General features: G+C 36.5%; 1 protein-coding gene across 4 annotated transcripts in view; it reads left to right on the top strand.

Annotated features, from left to right (window-relative positions):
- The window catches only part of LOC106882107 (acylglycerol kinase, mitochondrial), a 207,970-nt gene that overhangs the window by 142,957 nt on the left and 43,171 nt on the right, over positions 1 to 21,842 (top strand). For 3 of the 4 annotated variants that reach the window (XM_089338266.1, XM_089338267.1, XM_089338269.1), the window contains 3 exons: positions 8,740 to 8,838; positions 15,030 to 15,065; positions 19,561 to 19,655. In XM_089338266.1, coding sequence (XP_089194392.1) covers positions 8,740 to 8,838; positions 15,030 to 15,065; positions 19,561 to 19,655 — 230 coding nt within the window. Of the gene's footprint in view, positions 1 to 8,015; positions 8,167 to 8,739; positions 8,839 to 15,029; positions 15,066 to 19,560; positions 19,656 to 21,842 lie in introns of those variants that run through there. The other variant, XM_052975076.2, reaches the window with a different exon arrangement.

Here is a 21,842-nt window from a genome sequence, read left to right as displayed (position 1 = left end):
GATGAAGTGGTGAGAAAGGATTTTCAGACGCTGGGCCTCATTGAGGAAATGACAAGGGATGGGAGTTGTAGCAATTTGCTGTACTTGAGAAGAAACATCAGGATAAGTAAAATCGCTGTCATCCATACATACAAGTTTGTCCTCTACTGGTGCTGGTACCACATAAAATGCATTTGTGCTGGTGCTGTGTAGACGCATTCATGCTGGTGGCATGTGAAAAGCACCCAGCATACTCTACAAAGTTGTTGGCATTAGGAAGGTCATCCAGCCCTAGACACCATGCCACAACAGACAATTGGAGTCTGGACAGCTCCCCAGATGGTCAGCTCCTGTCAAGCTGTCCAACCCATGACAGCATGGAAAATGAATGTTAAACGATGATGATGACGACATATATATGTATGTAATGTTTACATACAAGTTCTAGGAATGTGTCTGATCTGTAAATTGATATATTCAATAACTTAACACTGTGGTATGCGGTGGCTATATAAGCAATATGTTCGGAAATAGAAGTGGGTTAGATGGATGCTGATGAAGGGGCAACAACATATACACTCATTACCCACTTTTGTCTCTGATTTCATTGCTTGTTTACATCTGACATCTCAATACAAAAATCAGTGCTGGGTATAGTTTCTATAGAATATCTGTAGAAACAACCTTAAGAATAATGTAACAAGCACTGCTGACACAGTAGGATGTGGTACTGACTTATAAAAACATATAGTATACTTTATACTATATTGTGTTTGCATAACAAAGTACCATGTACCTACAAACCTTTCGTGTTTGCATACCAGTTCCAGGAATGCATCTAATATGTAAATTGGTATATCCAATAGCTTAACACTGCTGTATGCAGTGGCTATATAAGTTATGTGTTCAGAGACAGAAGTGAGTTAGATAGGTAATGTGTGTATATGGCATATACACTCATTACCCACTTTTGTCTCCGATTTCATTGCTTGTTTACATTTGACGTCTCGATACAAAATGTTATAGTAAAAATCAGTGCTGGCTGTAGTTTTTATAGAATATCTGTAGAAACAACCTTAAAAATCATATATATCATCATCATCATTGTTTAACGTCTGCTTTCCATGCTAGCATGGGTTGGACGATTTGACTGAGGACTGGTGAAACCGGATGGCAACACCAGACTCCAATCTAAATTTGGCAGAGTTTCTACAGCTGGATGCCCTTCCTAACGCCAACCACTCAGAGAGTGTAGTAGGTGCTTTTACGTATCACCTGCACAAAGGCCAGTCAGGCGATACTGGCAACGGCCACGCTCGAAATGGTGTCTTTTATGTGCCACCCGCACAAGCCAGTCCAGGGGCACTGGCAACAATCTCGCTCGAAAATCCTACGGAAGCCAGTCAGGCGGTACTGGCAATGGCCATGCTCAAAATGGTATATATATATATATTAATAGTAATGGTATGACAACAAAAGAATGAATGAGACCTTGATATTATGTAAATAGAGGAATTTATCTGTAATATAATATGTGACAATTATTCGGTTGCCATAATAAAACTCAGAGTTTCGGTTGTTGGGGCGGAAATCTGCTCCGGCATCTCATCAGTTATTAAGACAATCATATCTTTGAAAAGTAATTGCCATTTAAACTTATGTGACGTGAATAAAGTATAGTTTGTTGTCCTTTAAAGCTCCTGAGGCCACTTTCTCCTGTGGGCATATGGCGTAGTGGTTAAGAGCGCGGGCTACTAACCCCAAGATTCCGAGTTCAATTCCAGGCAGTGACCTGAATGATAATAATAATATTAATAATAATAATAATAATAATAATAATTATAATAACATCGAAAAATACCTTAGGAATGAGAACCCAGGTTTGAAGTTTCCCCAAGACACCTGATGAAGGCTGGAGGGTATATTAGCGGAAACGTTGTGTTAACAACAAAGATGAGGACAAATATCCGTCAAATGTAAGTAATGTACATAATTCCTCATCTCTTAAATATAGAAAATGTTAATTGTTTCATCAAAACAAATCTCACCTGGTTTCTTTGGCAGAATATAATTACAGTATTTTTTGTCTTCAGCAGGAGATAACTTTCTTAAAAGTAGTTGCACTTTTTTCTTGTCAGTCCAATTGCTACATTCTTCTTTGAAGATTTCTTCATATCTTTGAAAGTATGCAGGGAAAGTAATTCCTTCTGGATTATAAATGAACTCTCTAATCAAGTTTGCCACAATGTCCAGTGTGAACAATCTTGAAGTACTTTTAGCCTTCTTCAACATTAATTCCAGCAACTGTTGTTGCTGATACAGCTGCTGCAACTGCACCATGTGTTACTTCTTTACTACCCACAAGGGGCTACACACAGAGGGGACAAACAGATTAAGTCGATTATATCGATCCCAGTGCGTAACTGGTACTTATTTAATTGACCCCGAAAGGATGAAAGGCAAAGTCGACCTCGGCGGAATTTGAACTCAGAACGTAGCGGCAGACGAAAATACCGGTAAGTATTTCGCCCGGCGTGCTAACGTTTCTGCCACCTCGCCACCATGTGGGCCAATAAATCCTCCATGTTAACGATTTTTTTGTTTGGTTTCATACCAAAAAAATTCATCTGTCCAACATGAGCTTCGAATATTTCATTGCTGCTTTTATATCCTTTCTTAAGGATATATGATTTTAACAAAGTGGGGATAAAGCAATGTGTTCACAGATGTAACTTCCAACATGTGAAACTCCAACGCCTTCCACATGTCTTAACGAGACACGTTACTCTTTATAAGAGTTCAACAAGTCCACCTTTTAATCACACAGGGATGTTAATGTGTATCACCATAACAGTAACTCTAAAGTTATTCAAATTAATTATGAAATGTGTAACTTTGTTTTCTATCCTTCTAGCTAGCTAGCTATCTAACTATCTATGTTTGTCTATGTATGTATAGATGGACGGATGCATGCAGTGCTGGACTTATCATTAAGCAAAATATCATCATTATCATTTATGTCCTCCTTGCATGCTTGCATGGGTCAGATAGTTTGACAGGAGCTGGCAAGTCACAAGTCTATGCCAAGCTCTACTGCCTGCTTTGACATGTTTTCTACAGCTGGTTGTTTTTTTTTTTATGTGGCACCAGTAGTAGGGAATCCACCTATTAACTTGTAGCACAAGCCCCCTTCACTGATGGGGAGTAGCATTGAGAAAGATTGCTTAGTGCTAGGTAATAAGAAGTTAATGTATGAATAGAGGGAGAGAAACATGTCTTGCAATAGAAGAGATACTTCAATTGGAGAGAGAAGGAACAGAGAAAGAGATAAGATGTGATGGGATGGGGATTGGATAGGGTGAATGGTTGAGTAATTTCACAAGGTTACAAAATGAGTGGAAGATGGGGAGGGAGGAGAATGGAGTGAGTGAGCACAGATAAGGGGAAGTGTTGTTGTGGGGAAGAGATGTGACAGGAACATAGTGTGCAGGTGGGTTTGCAAGGGACGTTGAGATGATTGGATATGAGGGAAAGGTTTGTCAGGAACAGATTGCATGGACATAAAGGACACGCCTTTTGGGCCTTGATTTTATTTAACTGGGTGGGTCTTTTCAAGCAACAGCAAATTACCAATTAACTCCTTTGTCCTCTCCTCAGTGAGGCTCAGCATGTGAAGATTATTTTTCACCTCTTGGTCCCACATTTTCCTTGGTCTCTTTCTTCTGTGTGTTTCCTCCACATATTGAAACTAGCACATATGCATACACACACACACACACACACACATTGACAAGCATTATTTGACAATAGCTTCCGGCTAACTAAAGTTATGCCTTGTGAGTGGATATATGTATGTGTATGTCTGTGTACTTTGTCATTGTTTACTTAGGTGGTGGAGTGATTGTTTATACTTGTTGGATCATTGTATGAAATATCAAGATGAAAAGTACCTTGCTTAAAAACACGAATGGATTAGCAACACAGAAGGTTCCAGCTATAGAATACTGCCTCAACAGTTTTTGTCCAGTCCCTAGCACCATGGAAAAAGTAAACATAAAAATGTTGGTAATCTATATATATATAAAATTGAGAATGTATTTCTGTGTGTGTGTTTGTGTGAATCCTTAAAACTCCAGAACTACACAACCAATTTCATTCAAATTTTACACATGCCTTACTTAGGGTCCCGGTTGTGTTTTAGTAAAAAAAAAAAATTTTAACTTCTTGCATACTTCCAGCCCACAGCAACATCATATCTCCTCCACTATTTAAGTATTACGTGTCAAAAGTGAAACAAAAACACTATTTTAGTATCATTCGAACTGGAATCTCAAAAACATTGTTATTATTAAATTTATGCATTTCTAATCAATTTTGAGATATTTGCTATCGAGTTGCAGATTTTTAACAATGCATTTGGTAATTATTTGCTTTATTTCTCGGGTAAAATTTACAACTTAGAATAAAAGAATAAAATTATTATTTCATTCAAAAATTGATGAGCTTTGTTTTTAGTGATGACTTGAAATGGTAAATATTTTTTCTAACTGTATTTGCTTGAAAAAACATACTTTTCTTTATATTAAGAAATCCATTACAATTACTTTTACGATGTGCCTAAATAAAAACCATCGTTATAGATCAGCATTTCTCAACCTTTTTCGCGATTTGGCTTCCTTTGAACATTGGAAAAATTTATTTCGGCTCCCCTGTGTTGATGAAAAATTTAATCCAGCTTCCCTTGTATCTGAGATAGACCGGCCGGCCCATGACAAATCTGACAAAAGAGAGGACCCGCAGAACTACCAGCTCACGAACTGCATCTGAAAGTTGGCGCGCCAATCATGCTGCTAAGGAATTTAGATGCTGCAATAATGTGCAATGGTACGTGGATGATTATCAAAAAACTGTGCTCCCGAGTTCTGTAGGCAACAATCTTGAATGAACCGGCCGCTGGCTAAGACATACTTATAACTCCCATGTCCCTTACCCACTCCGATACGACTTACAAGTTTAAACAGATACGATTTCCCATCAAACTCTGCTTTCCTATGACAATCAACAAGGCGCAGGGACAATCAGTGCAAGCGGTTGGTTTGAATCTGACAGAGCAAGTATTCTTACATGCACAACTGTACGTTGGCTGTCGAGGGAAGGACGAAGAATGTTGTCTACCAAGAAGCACTCCAATGATAACAATGGCAGCTTCAACTGCTCCAATTTCAACTCCGCAATTTTTTCATCGTCCTGGCAGCCCATGTAAGTCCAGTCTTGCTTTGCTCTCCTTACTAACTCACCATGACATTCTTTTTTTTCTACCAAGATCCGTCGCCCAAACACCACTTCATATCCACTTCTTCCTCTTTTTTATGTCTTTGTTTCTCTCTTCGCATCATTCTCTGACCGGGTGAAACCGGGCTTAGCTGCTAGTAATATATATATAGTTCACTACTTCAGGTTATATTCTCATTTCCCCATTGTGTTCCCTTTCTTGTATTGACGTCTTTGGCTTATAATATCATTTCATCTTTAGTATATCACTTTGTATTTTATTTAGTGTTTTTGGTGTCATTTGACCTTGCCTGTAAAAGCATGTATGTATGTCTGTGTGTGTATCTTCCTATTAGGATATGATGAAAGTAAAATCAAAGCCTTTGTCTTTAGCAACATTTCAATGCATGATTTTTTTTCCTTAGAGCTTCCTAATTGGGCAAAAATTAATGTAAAAAATTGGTGTTTATATATATTGACAATCATCATTGTCATCATTACTTTATGTCCATTTTTCCATGCTAACTTGAGTTGAAAGAGTCATCAATATCAGATTTTGCTCTTATTCAGAGTTACTGTCCTAGATGAATCAGGGATTATATTTTGCTCTTTTGTTCCAGTAATTGTATAAATATTAATGATGATTTCACACATTGACAGGACAAGGTCACATTAGTAGGATGTGGTCACACAGGACAAAGTCACACAGTGAGGATGTGGTCATTGAAAGTCAATTTCGGTATATTTTATACATTGGCAGTGCAAGACCTCATAATAGTAACAGAGGAGTAGTGTAGTCACTGTAATAAATGCCTATTATATGATTACTGAACATTTCATACATATTGGCAGCACCAGACTTCATATTATTAGTAGAGAAGTGATGTAATCATTATAATAAAACCTTAGGACTTGACTGTTACATATTTTAGCCATCTCTGGTGCGACACAGGTAAAGTTGACATTTTGCTTTGTGCTTTCCACTTGTGGACAACCTTGGTATGTGTTTAATTTTCATGGACTAATGCTGAGGTAGTTTCTTGTTGACTTCTTATAGTTTTTTAATTTTTTTTTCAGGAACCCAACTTGTCGGCTATATACACTCAGAACATAAAAGGACAGACCAAATATTTTATCAAGTATTTTAGCTAATGCTATTATAATTCTGCCAATCTACTTTCCTTGACTGGTGCTCTATCAACCTCGAAAGGATGAAAGGCAAAGTTGAACTCAGTAAAATTCAAACTGAGACTGTAAAGAGCCACAACAGATATTCCAAGGCATTTTGTTTGATATTTTAACAATTCTGCCAGTTTACCACCTTAACTTGATCCTGCTGGGATTTAAATTTAGAATGCAGAGACAAATTTGAAATTTGTTCATGACAGAAAGAATTTTAAGTATTGTATACTCACCAAGCATTGCAATAGACACTGAAAAAAATTACAAATTTTTTAAACAATCATTTAAGGAATTATGCAAATTTGGAAAAGTATATTTTGAAAAACATATATTTACTCAGAAAATACAAACATGTAGGAATAAAATTATATTTTAGGTTCTGTATTTGTTTGCTTATTTTTACACATTTTAAGAAACTCCAGCTGAAGTGTCTTGGATATAACAAATCTGAATGAATCAACATTCCTTGCCAACTGACTTTCTAAAGCAATTTATCCTAGATATACTAATTTCATGTGATTGAGTTATCTTAGGTGTTAATAAACTCAATTGGAGTCAGGTTCTTGGGTCACAGATACTCTATCTCACTGTGTCTCAGTCATATAGAGTGGACAAGATGTTGGTGTATTTACCAAATAGTAATTGTTACAAAATAATAATTATAATTAAAGAAAATTGATATAACAATGTCTACAAGGTGGTATCAAAAGGTTTCCAGACTAGTTCTGTAGCATGCTAACAGATAGCAGCACATGGTTGCATGCACAGTGAGAGCTAGCAGTGACCTTTGTGAGGCAGTATGCCAAGTGACATGGCTGTGTTTACTTTGCAAGTTGTGAAATTTGTGTTTTTGTGATCATATGTATGCTGTAGTCTGCGATTTTTGTCATGGACAGGAAGTTAGAACAAAGAACCACTGTGAAATTTTGTGTTAATCTTGGGAAGTCTGCTACAAAGACATTGAGCATACTTTGACAAGTTTATGGCAACAAGGCAATGGGTTGTATGAAATGTTTTGAGTGGTACAGGTGCACAACAGAGCCACAATGAAGAGCATGCTCATCATTTTTTTAAAGTCTGTGGTACTGTGCATCGAGAATTCCTCTCCCAGGGTCAGACTATCAATCAAGAGTTCTACTGCAATGTTTTGAAGCATTAGAGGGAGGACATTTGGCGAAAGTGACTGGATCTGTGGAGTGTGAAGAATTGGTTTCTTCACAACAATGCACTCTGTCACTGAGCTCTCCTCATTTGTGAGCTTCTCATCAAAAAGAATATGGTATTGCTTCTCTTCCCCAAGATGAAAATGCAGCTCAAAGGTCGCTATTTTAACACTATTGTCAAGATAAAGAGTGAATTGCAGAAGGTCCTCAACTTGCTTATGGGAAATATCTTCCAGGCCAGATTCCAAAAGTGGCAGGAACACTGGGACTGGTGTATTGCTTGCTGCACAAGGTGACTATTTTGAAGGAGGTGATGTTAAAACTTGTATAAATAAGGTTATTTTTTTATTAAACATAACTAGTCCAGGAACTTTTTGATACCACCTCTTATATGAATTTTTAAATGACTAATATGATTACACCACAATTATAACATTCATAATGTATGGTGCAGAAAATAACAAATATCTGTAAACCCACAGGCATGAACATGTTGATAATCCGATTGGCAAGAAATGAAGTTTGCTCTATTTTACTAACACTGAAGATATATCCAGATGACTGCATATATGTATGTATACTAGACATTCTAGACTGCTAATGATTACATGATTGCTCTAATTGTATTGCACATCTAATTCTGCCACTTCTCATGTATAATCTAACTGATCAAAAATCAGGCTCCATTTCTGCTTCACTGATGATTGTTTAGTATTGGGAGGGACATTTATTTGTTAAAACAAATCATCTAAGCACATACTACCAGTGCAAGTATATGTGTATTTGCATATACACATACATACTGTTTGAATATTCAAATATACAGTCAGTATATGTATGTGTATGCTTGCATGTCTACCCGAGCTTTTAGAAAAGGTTTACCATATCCCTGTTTGTTATAAGAGGTGACTAAAATGTTTGACATCAGGAAGGGCATCTAGTCATAAAATACTACCTTGAAAAGTCTTGTCCAATCCATGCTGGCATAGAAAAGTGAATGTAAAAGCAATGGTGATGATGATATACATATATGTAATTTGTATGCATAAATATATGATTTATGTGTGATATATATGTATGTATGTATGTATTCATTCATTCATTCATTCATATATGAATAAATATTTTCCTCTTTTTATTTCAGACTGAATATGAAGGTCAAGTGAAACAGTTGCTGACAGTATTAGAGAAAGAGCATACTGATGCTATAGTAGTGGCTGGTGGTGATGGCACATTGCTGGAGGTAACTGCTACCACTGCTTATTATTAAATCATCTCTTCAAAGAACATTGAGGAAAGTATATTGATAGTCTAATCTAAGGATAGCTTCCTCCCTTCTTCCTACTAATTAAAAAGACCCTGAAGAATGTCATGGGTATCATGACTAAGCCATTAAAAAGAAAATTAATTTTCCCATTATGCTAAAGTTTCAAACATAAAGGTTCATAAATGAAATATTGATAGAATGTTTAAATTCAAGTATATATAACCAGGGTTTACATACATATATATATATTAAAGGAAAATGGACAACAAGACTAAGACAAGATGAGTATATCAGATCATTTAGAATATTTAGTTAGAGTAAGGTGAATCAAAATGTTGTAATTAATGTCTTACGGCAGTTTCTGGGATATCCCTGGTGATGGGTCAACATCTCCATACACTGGATATTCTATCATCAGAGACAAGGTGTGAATGCAGGAAAGTTCCAGGCAGAGAATTCACAGTGGATAGAAGAATAAAGACAGGAGAATAAAATTCACAGCTCATCTTGTTCCAAAGGGTATGGAAGTTAGTCCATACTTCCATGAAGGTATAGCCCATTAAGTATAATCTCAGGTAAACCCAGGCAGTATTTCTCATACACATCTTTTCTCTGATGACAGAATACTCAGTGTATGGAGATGTTGACCCATCACCTGGGATATCCCAGAAATAGTTGTAAGACATTAATTATTTCTACTTCTCTATTTTTTTTTTTTTTTCATCTTACTCTAATTAAATATTCTAAATGCCCTGAGATACACGTCCTGCCTTGGTTTTGTTGTCCATTTATTTTTTATATATACCTGCTGACTCAGAAGCCTACTATGGATTCCTAGCTCCAACTTCAGCTGTGAACTTGGAACATAACAGATGACTAATTATAGCACTTACACAGTGTACCTATTGGTTTAGATCATCAGTGAACTAAAACCCTCATATTCTTTATATATATATATATATATAAATGGAGTTAAATGCAGGTGTTATTAAAATTCTTTTACTTCCAGCACATGTTTCAAAGATATCACTGGTATTATTCCAAAGGAATAAAATGGTGTAAAACAATGTAATCTTACCAAAAAGTACAAAAAGTTAAGAATAGTTTAGTTAAGTTTTTCCGTAGAATGGGCTAAAGCAACGTTTTTGATGATGATGTAACGAAGGCCAACTTTTTAGATATTACACTTAACCTACACAATAATTTGTACTTCCAATACCACAAACCATTGACCAATCTTAAGTATATTAGCAAATTCAGTAATCATTCTAGGGCAATTACTTGGAACTTAGTTAAGAATATTTCATTTAGATTGTCTAAGTTATCTGCTAATGTTGACATTTTCAATGATAAGGCTGAATTTTATAACTCTGCCTTACTTAAAGCAGGTTATACAGAGAAAGTTACATACATTAATTCCATTCAATCTTATTCTACCTTTACTAATGAGATATGAAATCTAGTTGTAAGGATATAAATGATATCGATTTTAATTTATATATGCCAACACCAAACGGAGGAAGGGAGATAACCCTTATTTAAACCCCTATTTTCGTTCTAACGGTAAATCTATGTCTTTCAAAGATAGTTACACTTAATCTAAGGTAACTAATAGTGAAACCATTTGGTTAATTATTCCTTATGGGAGGCAAATTAAATCTAATCTCCCTTTGCAGTTTCATAAAGCTATTATTAGGAATTTTCCGTGCTGCATGGAATTTTGTCAGTGAACAGGTCATGGTCTCAAAGCGACGAAAATATTTTGGCAAATTAAATTTAAATGTTGAAGTGAATCTAACGGTTTTTGTGTGTTTCTTAAATGGCTTATAAACACCTTCCACACTGCAATTGTTTTCATTCCAGCACACGATCTCAGATCAGGTCACTTGCTATGCATGTACATCTCTGTAAACTTAATAGCGTTCAGTTAATCACGATACATATCCATCATATTCTGTTAAAATGTCTTATTGATGAGTTTCATTTCTTCATTTCCCTGAAGAGAAGATTACATTGTTTTACACCATTTTATTCCTTTGGAATAATACCAGTGATATCTTCGAAACATGTCGGAAGTTAAAGGATTTGAATAACATCTGCGTTTAACTCCATTTATTTATTTATATATATTATACAAAATATTTCACGTAAACCCGGAGTTTCTACCTTTAAAAACAAGGACTTACACCCTTTTTACTTGTGTGATTTTTTGCAACTCTGGTAACTATTTATCTATTTTTTCCATGTTAATTGTTAACAAGGGAAAAATACACACATCATCATCATCGTTTAACGTCCGCTTTCCATGCTAGTATAGGTTGGATGATTTGACTGAGGACTGATGAACTGGATGGCTGCACCAGGCGCCAATCTGGTCTGGCAGAGTTTCTACAGCTGGATGCCCTTCCTAACGCCAACCACTCCGAGAGTGTAGTGAGTGCTTTTACATGCCACCGGCACGAGGGCCAGTCACACAGTACTGGCAACAGCCACGCTCAAAATGGTGTTTTTTTATATGCCACCTGCACAGGAGCCAGTCCAGCGGCACTGGCAACGACCTCGCTCGAATGATTTTCTAATGTGCCACCGGCAGAAGTGCCAGTAAGGCGATGCTAGTAACGATCACACTCAAATGGTGCTATTTATGTGCCACTAGCACGGAAGCAGCCAGACAGCTGCTCTGGCAATGATCATGCTCGAACGGTGCTGTTAGTGCTCCACTGGCACAGGTACAGGTTATTGAATATGGTTCAATTACAATTTCGATTTCACTTGCCTCAAAAGGTCTTCACAAGCAGAGTTTAGTGTCCAATGAAGTAAAGATATGAATAAGTGAGCTGGCTACACTTCTGGCAGAGGCCACAGGTTATGCATTCACTTGGCTTGCCGGGGTCTTCTCACGTACTGCATATTTCCAAAGGTCCCGGTCACTAGTCATTGCCTCGGTGAGGCCTAAAGTTTGAAGGTCGTGCTTCACCACCTCATCCCAGGTCTTCCTGGGTCTGCCTCTTCCACAGGTTCCCTCAACCACTAGGGTGTGGCACTTTTTCACACAGCTAGCCCCATCCATTCTTCCCACATGATCATACCAGCGCAATCGTCTCTCTTGCACACCACAACTGATGCTTCTTAGGTCTAACTTTTCTCTTAAGGTACTTACACTCTGTTGAGTATGCACACTGACATTACACATCCATCAGAGCATACAGGCTTTGTTTCTTGCAAGCTTACGCATGTCCTCAGCAGTCATGGCCCAAGTTTCACTGCCATGTAGCATAGCGGTTCGTACACAAGCGTTATACAGTCTACCTTTTACTGTGAGCAAGAGGCCCTTTGTCACCAGCAGAGGTAAGAGCTCTCCAAACTTTGCCCAGGCTATTCTTATTCTAGCAGCTACACTTTCAGTGCACCCTCTCCCGCTACTAACTTGTCACCTAGATAGCGGAAGCTATCAACTACTTCTAGTTTTTCTCCCTGGAATGTGCGCATTTTCAGTGTTTATTGCTCCTGAGCATCTGCCCAGTACAAAAATTATCTTAATATTTAGCCTTCCTTTGATATTGTTGCACCTCTTATGTGTCCATAGTTTACACTGGGTACAACTTATGGAGTTTCTACCTACGCCTTTTCTACAGATCGAGCAGGACCATCTACCTGAAGGGGTTTGTGTTTTGTCTACCTTCCTACTTATTAGGACTTTGGTTTTAGCTAAGTTGACTCTAAGGCCCTTCGATTCTAGTCCTTGCTTCCACACCTGAAACTTTTCCTCTAGTTCTGGTAGTGACTCAGCAATTAGGGAAAGGTCATCAGCATAGAGGTGCTCCCAGGGGTATCTCGTCTTCAATTCCTGTGTTATTGCCTGGAGGACTATGATAAATAGGAGGGGGCTGAAGACTGAACCTTGGTGGACCCCTACCTCTACCCGGAATTCTTCACAGTACTTGTTGCCAACCCTCACCTTACTGACAGAGTCCCTGTACATGGCTTGCACAGCTCTCACTAACCACTCATCTATCCCAAGTTTCCTCATTGACCACCAGATAAGGGATCGGGGGACCCTGTCAAAGGCTTTCTCCATGTCAACGAAAGCCAAGTACAGAGGTTTATCTTTGGCTAGGTATTTCTCCTGCAGCTGTCTTATCAGAAATATAGCATCAGTGGTGCTTTTTCCTGGAACGAACCCAAATTGCATCTCATCTAAACTGACTCTCTCCCTAATTTGTTGGGCTATGACCCTCTCCGTAACTTTCATTACCTGGTCCAACAACTTGATACCCCTGTAATTGTTTGTTTCTAGAGCGTCGACTTTACCTTTGTAGCAGTTGACTATGGTGCTGCTACACCAGTCATTGGGTATGACTCCTTCGTGTATCACCTGGTTAACTATACGGGTGACTTGGCTATAGCCGACACTGCCAGATATTTTGAGCATCTCTGCAGTGATAACTATGGGCCGGGGGCTTTCCCTGTCTTCATACTCTTGATCGCTTTATCTACCAAGGTACTGTCAATTAGGATAGCTGGTCCCTCTGTTGGGTTGACATGCAGCAGACTCTCTTCCTCCCATTCATTCTCTTTATTGAGCAACCTTTCATAGTGGTGTCTCCAAACCTCTCTCTTTGTAGCCTCGTTTAGTGCAAGTGAGCCATCATCCATGCAGACACATTTCTCTCCTACGATCTATTTATATATATATATATATATATATATATATATAAAAGATGCAGATATAGCTTTATATGTGTCGTAAGAAGTTTGGTTCCCAATCACCTAGTGTAGTGACATTTCAGGCAAGTGTCTTCCATTATAGCCCTTTAATAAGGTAGTAAGGGATGATACTGAGAATGCATGAGAAAAAGGAAGAGTGCTTACCACTCACCCTTCGAAGAAGGGTGAGTGGTAAGCAGATAAAATATGTGCAGTCCTTCTATCAATTACAGCAGCTGAATGAATAGTGCTGTAGTCGTGTTATGAAAATGAATTGTGGGAGGGGCAAGTGTTAAGATGTATTGTTGCAGTGGAGAGATATTCATCAGGGACAGATCAGGTGCAGGAGCGTAGACATATGTGATACACTTTTCAGGCCTCATTTTTACTTAGCTGGAGGTGGTCTTCTCAAACACAGCAAATTACTAATCATCTTGGTCTTTATTCATCTTTCTGAGACTCAATCTCTGAAGGCCATTCTTGATTACTTCATCTCACATCTTCCTGGGTCTTCTTCCCCTTCCACAGGTTCTATCCGCATTTAGTGATTAACACTTCTTTATGCAGCTATCCTCATCAATCCACATCACATGACCATACCAGCACAGTCATCTCTCTTGCTCGAAACATCTGATACTTCTTATGCCCAGTTTTTGTCTCAACACATTTACACTTTGTTATGCACTCTGATACTGCACATCCAGCAGAGCATGCTAGTTTCATTCCTTTCAAGTCTTCACATGTCCTCTGCATTCACAGCCCATATTTCACTACCATGTAGCATTGCTATTTGTTTACAAGCATCATATAATCTGGCTTTCACTGAGGTTACAGAAACCTTTTGTTATCTATGGAGGTAATAGCTCTTTGAACTTTGTCCTTCCTATTCTTCTAACAACTATACTTCTGAACATACATGTATGTTACTGTCTCTTTGACTTGACTTCATGTAATGGTTGTAAATGAGTGTCACCATCATTTTTAAATTTCTGTAAAAATATGTTTGGTCAAGGGGAAATATTATCTTACTTGGAAACAAGTGAGGGTTGGCAACAAGGGTATCTAGGTTTCTATCCCAACAAATTCCATTCGACCTATGCAAGCGTGGAAAAGTGGACTTTAAAACAATAATGATATATTCTTACTCAACACACATTTATTTAGAAAAACATAATAATATAACAATATGCTATTTCTTTCAATTGTTTTTATTTTATATCAGTGTATTATATATAATATTAAGTTTTGGAAACAAATATATTGGATTTTTAAAACTTATTTACTCTTGAAGCAGTTGTACTTCATTGTATGTTATACATTGTTTTGTAGGGTTTTAAGACAGTTTAAGCCCAAAAATCAAGGTGTATATTATACACAAATTTTTACAGTACTCTCAAGATTACATTTAACTGTACATTTATTCTTTTCTGTGTCTCATTCTCTGTATTGCCTGCTTACAGACAGTCACTGGTATGATGCGGAAAAGCAACAACCAAGTAAGCAGTCTTTCTTTTCTTCCTTATTTCTGTGATCTATTTTTGAGAGATTGTGAGCAGATAATAGGTAACATATTGTTTGCATAAATGATGTATTTTGTTATTATTGTTGACACTTTGCTGACAGTTTGAACATTGACAGTACTAAGTTGCTGCATTGTTAGTAATCTGTTGTGAGAAACTGGTGTGAGTAGTAACATTCAGCTAGTTTGACACCACCATTTGGCCACTGAGTGCCTGTAATAGAGTTCACTCTGTTGTAAGCATTCAGATCTGCTGATAGCTGTATTTCATGATGCATTTCTTCCTCTAGCAGCAACCTTTGAGTTGTGGTTCTTTCAACTCTTCCCCACCACCTACTTCCAAAGTCCATCGGAAGATTATAAAAATGGCCCTTACTCTTCTAACCAAACCATAAAAAATATGTTATTATCAAAGTTAATTCCTTTTCCATGATTTGGATTTTCTCATTAGAGAGTCATTCATTAGATGGTATATTAATAAAGCATTGAAGAATTTTTTCATCCACATAAAAATTAATCATTGTTAAGCCATCTGTTCAAGAATTTGATGATTTGAATGTTGAAGTAAAGAAAAATTAGTCAATTTTTAACTCTATACAATGAGGGCTCATTGATTTATGTTGTATAAAACTTCATGAGTGTTGGTGCCACTCTAAAATGCAACCAGTACACTCTGTAAAGTGGTTAGTGAACAAGTGGAGACATTGTAGTGTTGGTGTCATGATAAAATGCATCCAGTGCACTCCATAGAGTGGTTGATAGCAGGTAGGAAACCAAACCAAGAATTAATAGTACAAGTGATATATGGTTCTCTGAACTTGGACAGTTTGGAGAACTGTCCAAGAGGGCAAATACGAAATGACTAGGACTGTAATGATCTGTTTGCATGAGAAATAAATGCAAAATGATAATGGTGATATTTATTGCACTAGACTAGTGTGTACTCTACTATTTTTTATTGGTTTTGGTAATTGGACGGCAGGTATGTTGAGGCACTGCCTTCAAGAGATTTTAGTTAATTATATCAGTCTGTTACTTATTTTATCTATTACATATTTATTGAATGGCTAAACTGATCACCACAAATATGAATACATCCACATGTATTTACAATGGTAAGTTGTTAAAATTTTAATAGCCCTTCACTTAGCTACTAAAATTTTGCTAATAATCATAATTTTAATCAAGGATTCATCATCATCAACATCATCATTGTTTAATGTCCGTCTTCCATGGGTGGGATAGTACCACAAGAGTCACCCAGGTTGAAACCTGCACCAGACTTCTGTGACTGTATTGACCAGATTTCTACAGCTGGATGCCCTTCCTAACACCAATCACTCAGCAGAGAGGACTTAGTGCTTTTTACGTGGCACAAGCACAGGCAAGGTGAGTAGTGCTTTTTATGTGACACAAGCGCAGGTGAGGTCAGTTTTGGCAAGGTTTTTACAGCTGGAAGCCCTACCGAACACCAACCACATTAAGTGGCACCTGCACTGACAGGGTCACAAAGTACTTGCAAGGCATTAAAAACTTTTAAGAAGAGGCAGTGGAAGAGATGATGATGGAAAGGTTATAGTGAAATAGATACAGGTGTCTTGCTGTAGAGGAAATAATGACTAAGAATTGATGGTGAGAGATATAGGAGTGGCTGAGGTTGGAGTTGTTAGATATGTGAGGGCATTGCGAGTGATAGCAGATAAGAGGTGTTAAGGATGGAATATAGGGCTTTCCTATAAGGTGTTATCCACCCCTAATTGGAACTCTCCCGTATGACATGTACGCATGCTCAGTGACTTGCTTTAACAGTTGCAATCAGCTGAATGCACATTGCCAGTGACATTTGACATAATTACCCACACTCTGTGGTCAGGATTCTTTTTTTGGTTTGATGTCGGTATCGAAGGGATTACCAGACACCGGACAATACAGTGAGAGCAGCTTTCACTCACATCGTGGTATTCGATGCTGTGTACGTGTCTGTCGTGGTAAAATATGCCACTCCTTAACTGTTGCTTTGTTTTCATCCGTAGCACGAGGTAATTATGTCATTATCTGTGAAATTCGGCAACTTACAAAGATCTTTAGATCAGGCAATACTTCACCGAGAGGAGATATAAGCTTCTGCTTATTCCTGTCTGAAGTATCGTCCGATACTTCAGACTTATCGTCCGATGAATTTACTTTGTTGACATTCTTCATCGACAGAATTTTTATTCCTTTCAACCTTTCAGTCAAGTCCGCCTTTCTTCCAGTAACATACTGTCCATATAATCTTAAATATTTCTTTAACTCAGGCACAGTAAGTACTTCGATAGCTGAATCATCAAGCTGCTTTATATCCATGATAAGACGTAAAACAATAACAATGGCGTGGGTAGCCTCCGGAAGTTTAATTATCTACATGGAGCGCCGCCTAGTCAAGGGAGATAACCTACTTATAGGAAAGCCCTATAGCAGTGGTGGGGTATATATTGGGTCATCCATAATGTGGTTTTTTTTTACTTCTTTTATTTTTCAAAATTAGGATAAACAAGGTTCTTTTGTAATCTAAAATATACTCTTCTTCGTTTTCTACAATGCTCTTCCATCTATCTGGTAGATTTGCAAGGCCCTCTTCCAAAATTCACTTCTCCGTGACGAAAAATACTCCTCCATACTGTTCTTACCTCATCTACAGAATTCATATTTTTTCTGTCCAAATGATTTTGAAGACTCTGGAATAAATGATAATCAGTTGAAGCAATGTGAATATGGTGGGTGGGTCATCATTTCCCATTCAAACTGCTGTATGTGGCCAAGCATTATCCTGATGGAAGAATACCTTTCGTCTTGAAACCGAAGATGGTCATTTTTCTTCTAGTGCTGACTTAAGCTGTTCACAGTAGATCTCCTTTATCATTGGTTTGGGTTTAAAAGTTCAAAGTGGACTAAACCTTCCATATCCTACCAAACAGATAGCGACACCTTATGTGAGCGAAGACATTCTTTAGCCTGGAGTGCCGGTGTTTCACCTTTCCCTATCCACTATCTTCGGCCCTTGACATTTTTATAAAGAACCCATTTCTTGTTACCAGTCACTATTTGGTCCAAGAAAGGTTCATTTGTGGGATGTGACAGGAAAGAAGATGATTGCACACGATTGGACTTGGAAAGTTTGTGAGGAACACATTGACCCAATTTGCTAACTTTTCCGATGGCACACAGGTGTCAATGAATGGTTGAATGACTAAATCCAAGCTTCTCTGCTAGTTCTTCAACAGTTACAATGGGATTTTGTTCCACTAGGGTTTGCAGGATGTCCTCGTCAAGCTCTACAGATCTTCCAAGATGAGGTTCATTTTCTAGGCTGTAGTTTCCGGGTTAGGATTTCTGGAACTACCACTAACACTGGCTTATGCTTATTGTCTGATCCCCTTATTCTGCATTAATATTCCTCACACTTTCTGTTGCATCAATGCCTTTATTGAACTCATAAAGCAAAATATGCCAAATATGTTCCTTTGCCACTTCCATTATATCTTTGAAAAAATAACTGTTAAAATTGAACTGCACTCTTCAAAACTTGTACTAAGAATAAGACAAAGGTAAAATTACTACCTGCTTTTATAGCAAGTTGATGCAGGTAGTTTATCCTGTCCCCTTCCAACTTTTAGTTCATGCAATTGATAAAACCACATTTTTGGGGGATGACCCAATATAGATATTATTTAATAACAGTTTGCCTTGGCTTCATGTAACTTAGTTTTATAGTTTCATAGAATGAACCTAACTCATCAGGCATTTGGAGATGAAGTAACAGGAAATGAGATAAATTCAAGATGGCTTCTAGATGTTAGGCTTCCATTGGATTTGGATCAGTTATTGTTGGCTTGCAAGTGATATCAGATTGTATTTTCAAGTCGTATTAGTTGCTCTCCAAATGCTTGAAGCCCACAAAACCTTAAACTTTTATTGAATACTATATTTAACTTCTGCCAGGTGTGTTGAGTACCACTTTCTTTCATTTGTCTACTCACTAATGTGTGAGTGTGGATGCACACATGTATGCACATACAAACATACACACTTTCTTTTTTTGTTGGGCCTGCAACCTCAAAGAGAAAGTGAGCAAAAAGAATTGGGAGCCCATTAATGGACTTATACTATAATTATCAGCTTTAAAAGGATGCATGGCAAAATTGACCTCAATAGGATCTGAACTAGATGACAGTGTTTTGTATCGAATGTTTTGATGATGCAGTTTTAAATACCTACATTGTGAGTAACATGTTTCCTTTGTCATAGTGATCTTTACTATTTATCCCTTAGTACAGGTGAAGTGAAGAAGGCAGTAAAATATAAGCAGTCAATTTACCTCTCACCTCTTCCCACCATATAATCAAAACAAATAAATATGTTCCCAAACAATCAGTTTCAATATTTTCACAAGTGAATTGGGGGAAGAACTGACATTTTTATTTTTGTTTCAGAAATTCTGTCAAGCAGTACCTGTTGGTGTCATTCCATTAGGTCAACAGAACCGATTTGCGACATTGCTGTTTGGAGAAGACCCAAATCAAGTTAAGTAAGTTATATTGTTGATGTCATTGTTATATCCTGTTCAAAGGCGTTTTAACTGTAACTATCTCATCTTGTTTTGTGATGTGATTATATTATGAAATGTGTCCTTTTTTTTTTAAGGCAGAAAGGAATAATAGGAAGTAAATTTTGTTGCATTTGCACTATGGTTCAAATGCAGTTACCAAACACACATGCATATATAAAAGTTAATAAAAGAAAATGGAGAAGAAATATAGTGGATACTTGGTTAATTTTATTTGTATCATGATGAAAAAATGTAATACATACAAAATTTAAGATGTAAATGAAGTGAATCAACAAAAAATTTCAAACATTGAAAAATCCTACGTTTCGATCCGGCCATTAAGTTTCAATCATCATCAGATGAGGACCGTGTTTTCAAATATTCAAATAACATAAACTAATAATTTATTTGGATGCCAAGTTTGTGTGGGGAGATATTATCAAATGAAATCTTGCTGAAATACTATAATGTATTTGAAAAATAGATTTATAAGTGTTAAGAGACATAAAATAGTAATTTAATTATAATATGGGCTGTTAAGAGTATTGAAGACAAATTGAGAGATAGAATAGATTTTTGAGAGGGAAAAAATAAACATAAATGATCTAGGAAATAAAAGAGAGAGATAATTTGATATATATTAAAATAACTATTAATTATTTAACATCTCAATGTACTAATGTTGACATTCCATTTATTCATAGAAAAGTTGTTTACATACTTCGGAGATGAATTTAAATATTTATGTGAAAAAAATAAGTAAGGGTATAGAGAGAAAAATAGATTTTTAAAAAATAGGGGTTATGGGAAAAAATATGAATAGAAGGTTATTAAGTAAATTACTGAAAACAAAAGGGTAATCATAATGGTTGTAAGTATAAAAGTGGACTGCATCTATATTCCATTTAACAATGAAATAAATAGATATAGATTATTGTATAAAGTTGGTATTAGAGTTTTTGAGTGTTATAATTTAAAATTTGAGAGATCTATGGATTAAATTTATACTTATATTAAATATGGTTTATATGATCATTGTTCTGATAAATAAACACATTAATATCATAGGTTTAAAATGTGGGTTTTCCTTAATATGGAAAATTATAAGTGGGGGATTATTGAATATGCTGCAGAGAACTAATATATAATTTATAATTTCAATGTTGGTGTATATTTTGATATGGAGTAAAAAATATTGAAATTAACTAAGAAGAGGATATTATATATATTGCATTGAGTTAATAAATTGATAATAGAGTTTGGGATTAAGTTTTAGAGTTCAAATAAAAATTGAATATTGGTGAGTTAATTAAAATAATGGAAATAAAAATAGGGGCTATGGTGTTATATATGGAGTATAAGTATAGTGGGAGTAGCAATGAAGGGATATTATATATTATTGTACTAGCAGCTAAACCCAGTTTCACCCAGTCTGTTTGAATGATGTGGCTGTGATTGTTTTCGGTTAGGCATAATCCATAACAGCGTTTCTCAACCTGATCATTTCATGCCCTGTTTCAATTGGAGCCTCCAGCTATATGAAGATTTCACTCCCTCCTATCAGAAAATGGCTTCAGGAGTTGTAAAGAAAGAATTTGTACGTAGTCTGTTTGTGAGAGCTATTCTATTGGACGTCTATCTAATCATTAAAAGATTTATTTAATTATGAACATAGAAAGAAATTATACATTAATCACAATTTTTGTAAGCAGTTTTATCCATAAAAATTTTATTTGCAGAGAGCAGAAATTGAAAGATATATGAAATGGACGTGCGTGTGTATGTGAGAGAGAAAGCAACTGGTGTTAATGGCAGAATAACATTTGAAATGCAAATCTGTGAATGAAAAATAAGTTCAGACCTCTACATTGTAGGTAGACCTGGTAGAAATAGCAGCCAAATCTCCCTCAAAACACCCTACTGTATTGATGCAAGAATTCTGCGTATTATGTTAAAAAGTTGACGTTAAGAATTGCTTTAACAGAAAATGAAGCTGTAAGAATGAACGGGGAAATTGTGTGTAAGAAGAATTAATAGCAGACGTATCCAATTTAACAAAAGTGAAGAGAAGAGCAAAGTGAAGTATGGAATAAGTAATTGTTATACGCTTAGAGAAAAACAATTTATATTATAGAAATTGATACATACCTGTTGAAGATTAAAATG

Source organism: Octopus bimaculoides, chromosome 20, assembly GCF_046866305.1.
Source record: "Octopus bimaculoides isolate indiv1 chromosome 20, ASM4686630v1, whole genome shotgun sequence".
NCBI classification, from domain to species: Eukaryota; Metazoa; Mollusca; class Cephalopoda; order Octopoda; family Octopodidae; genus Octopus; species Octopus bimaculoides.
This window is presented reverse-complemented; position numbering and strand designations above follow the sequence as displayed.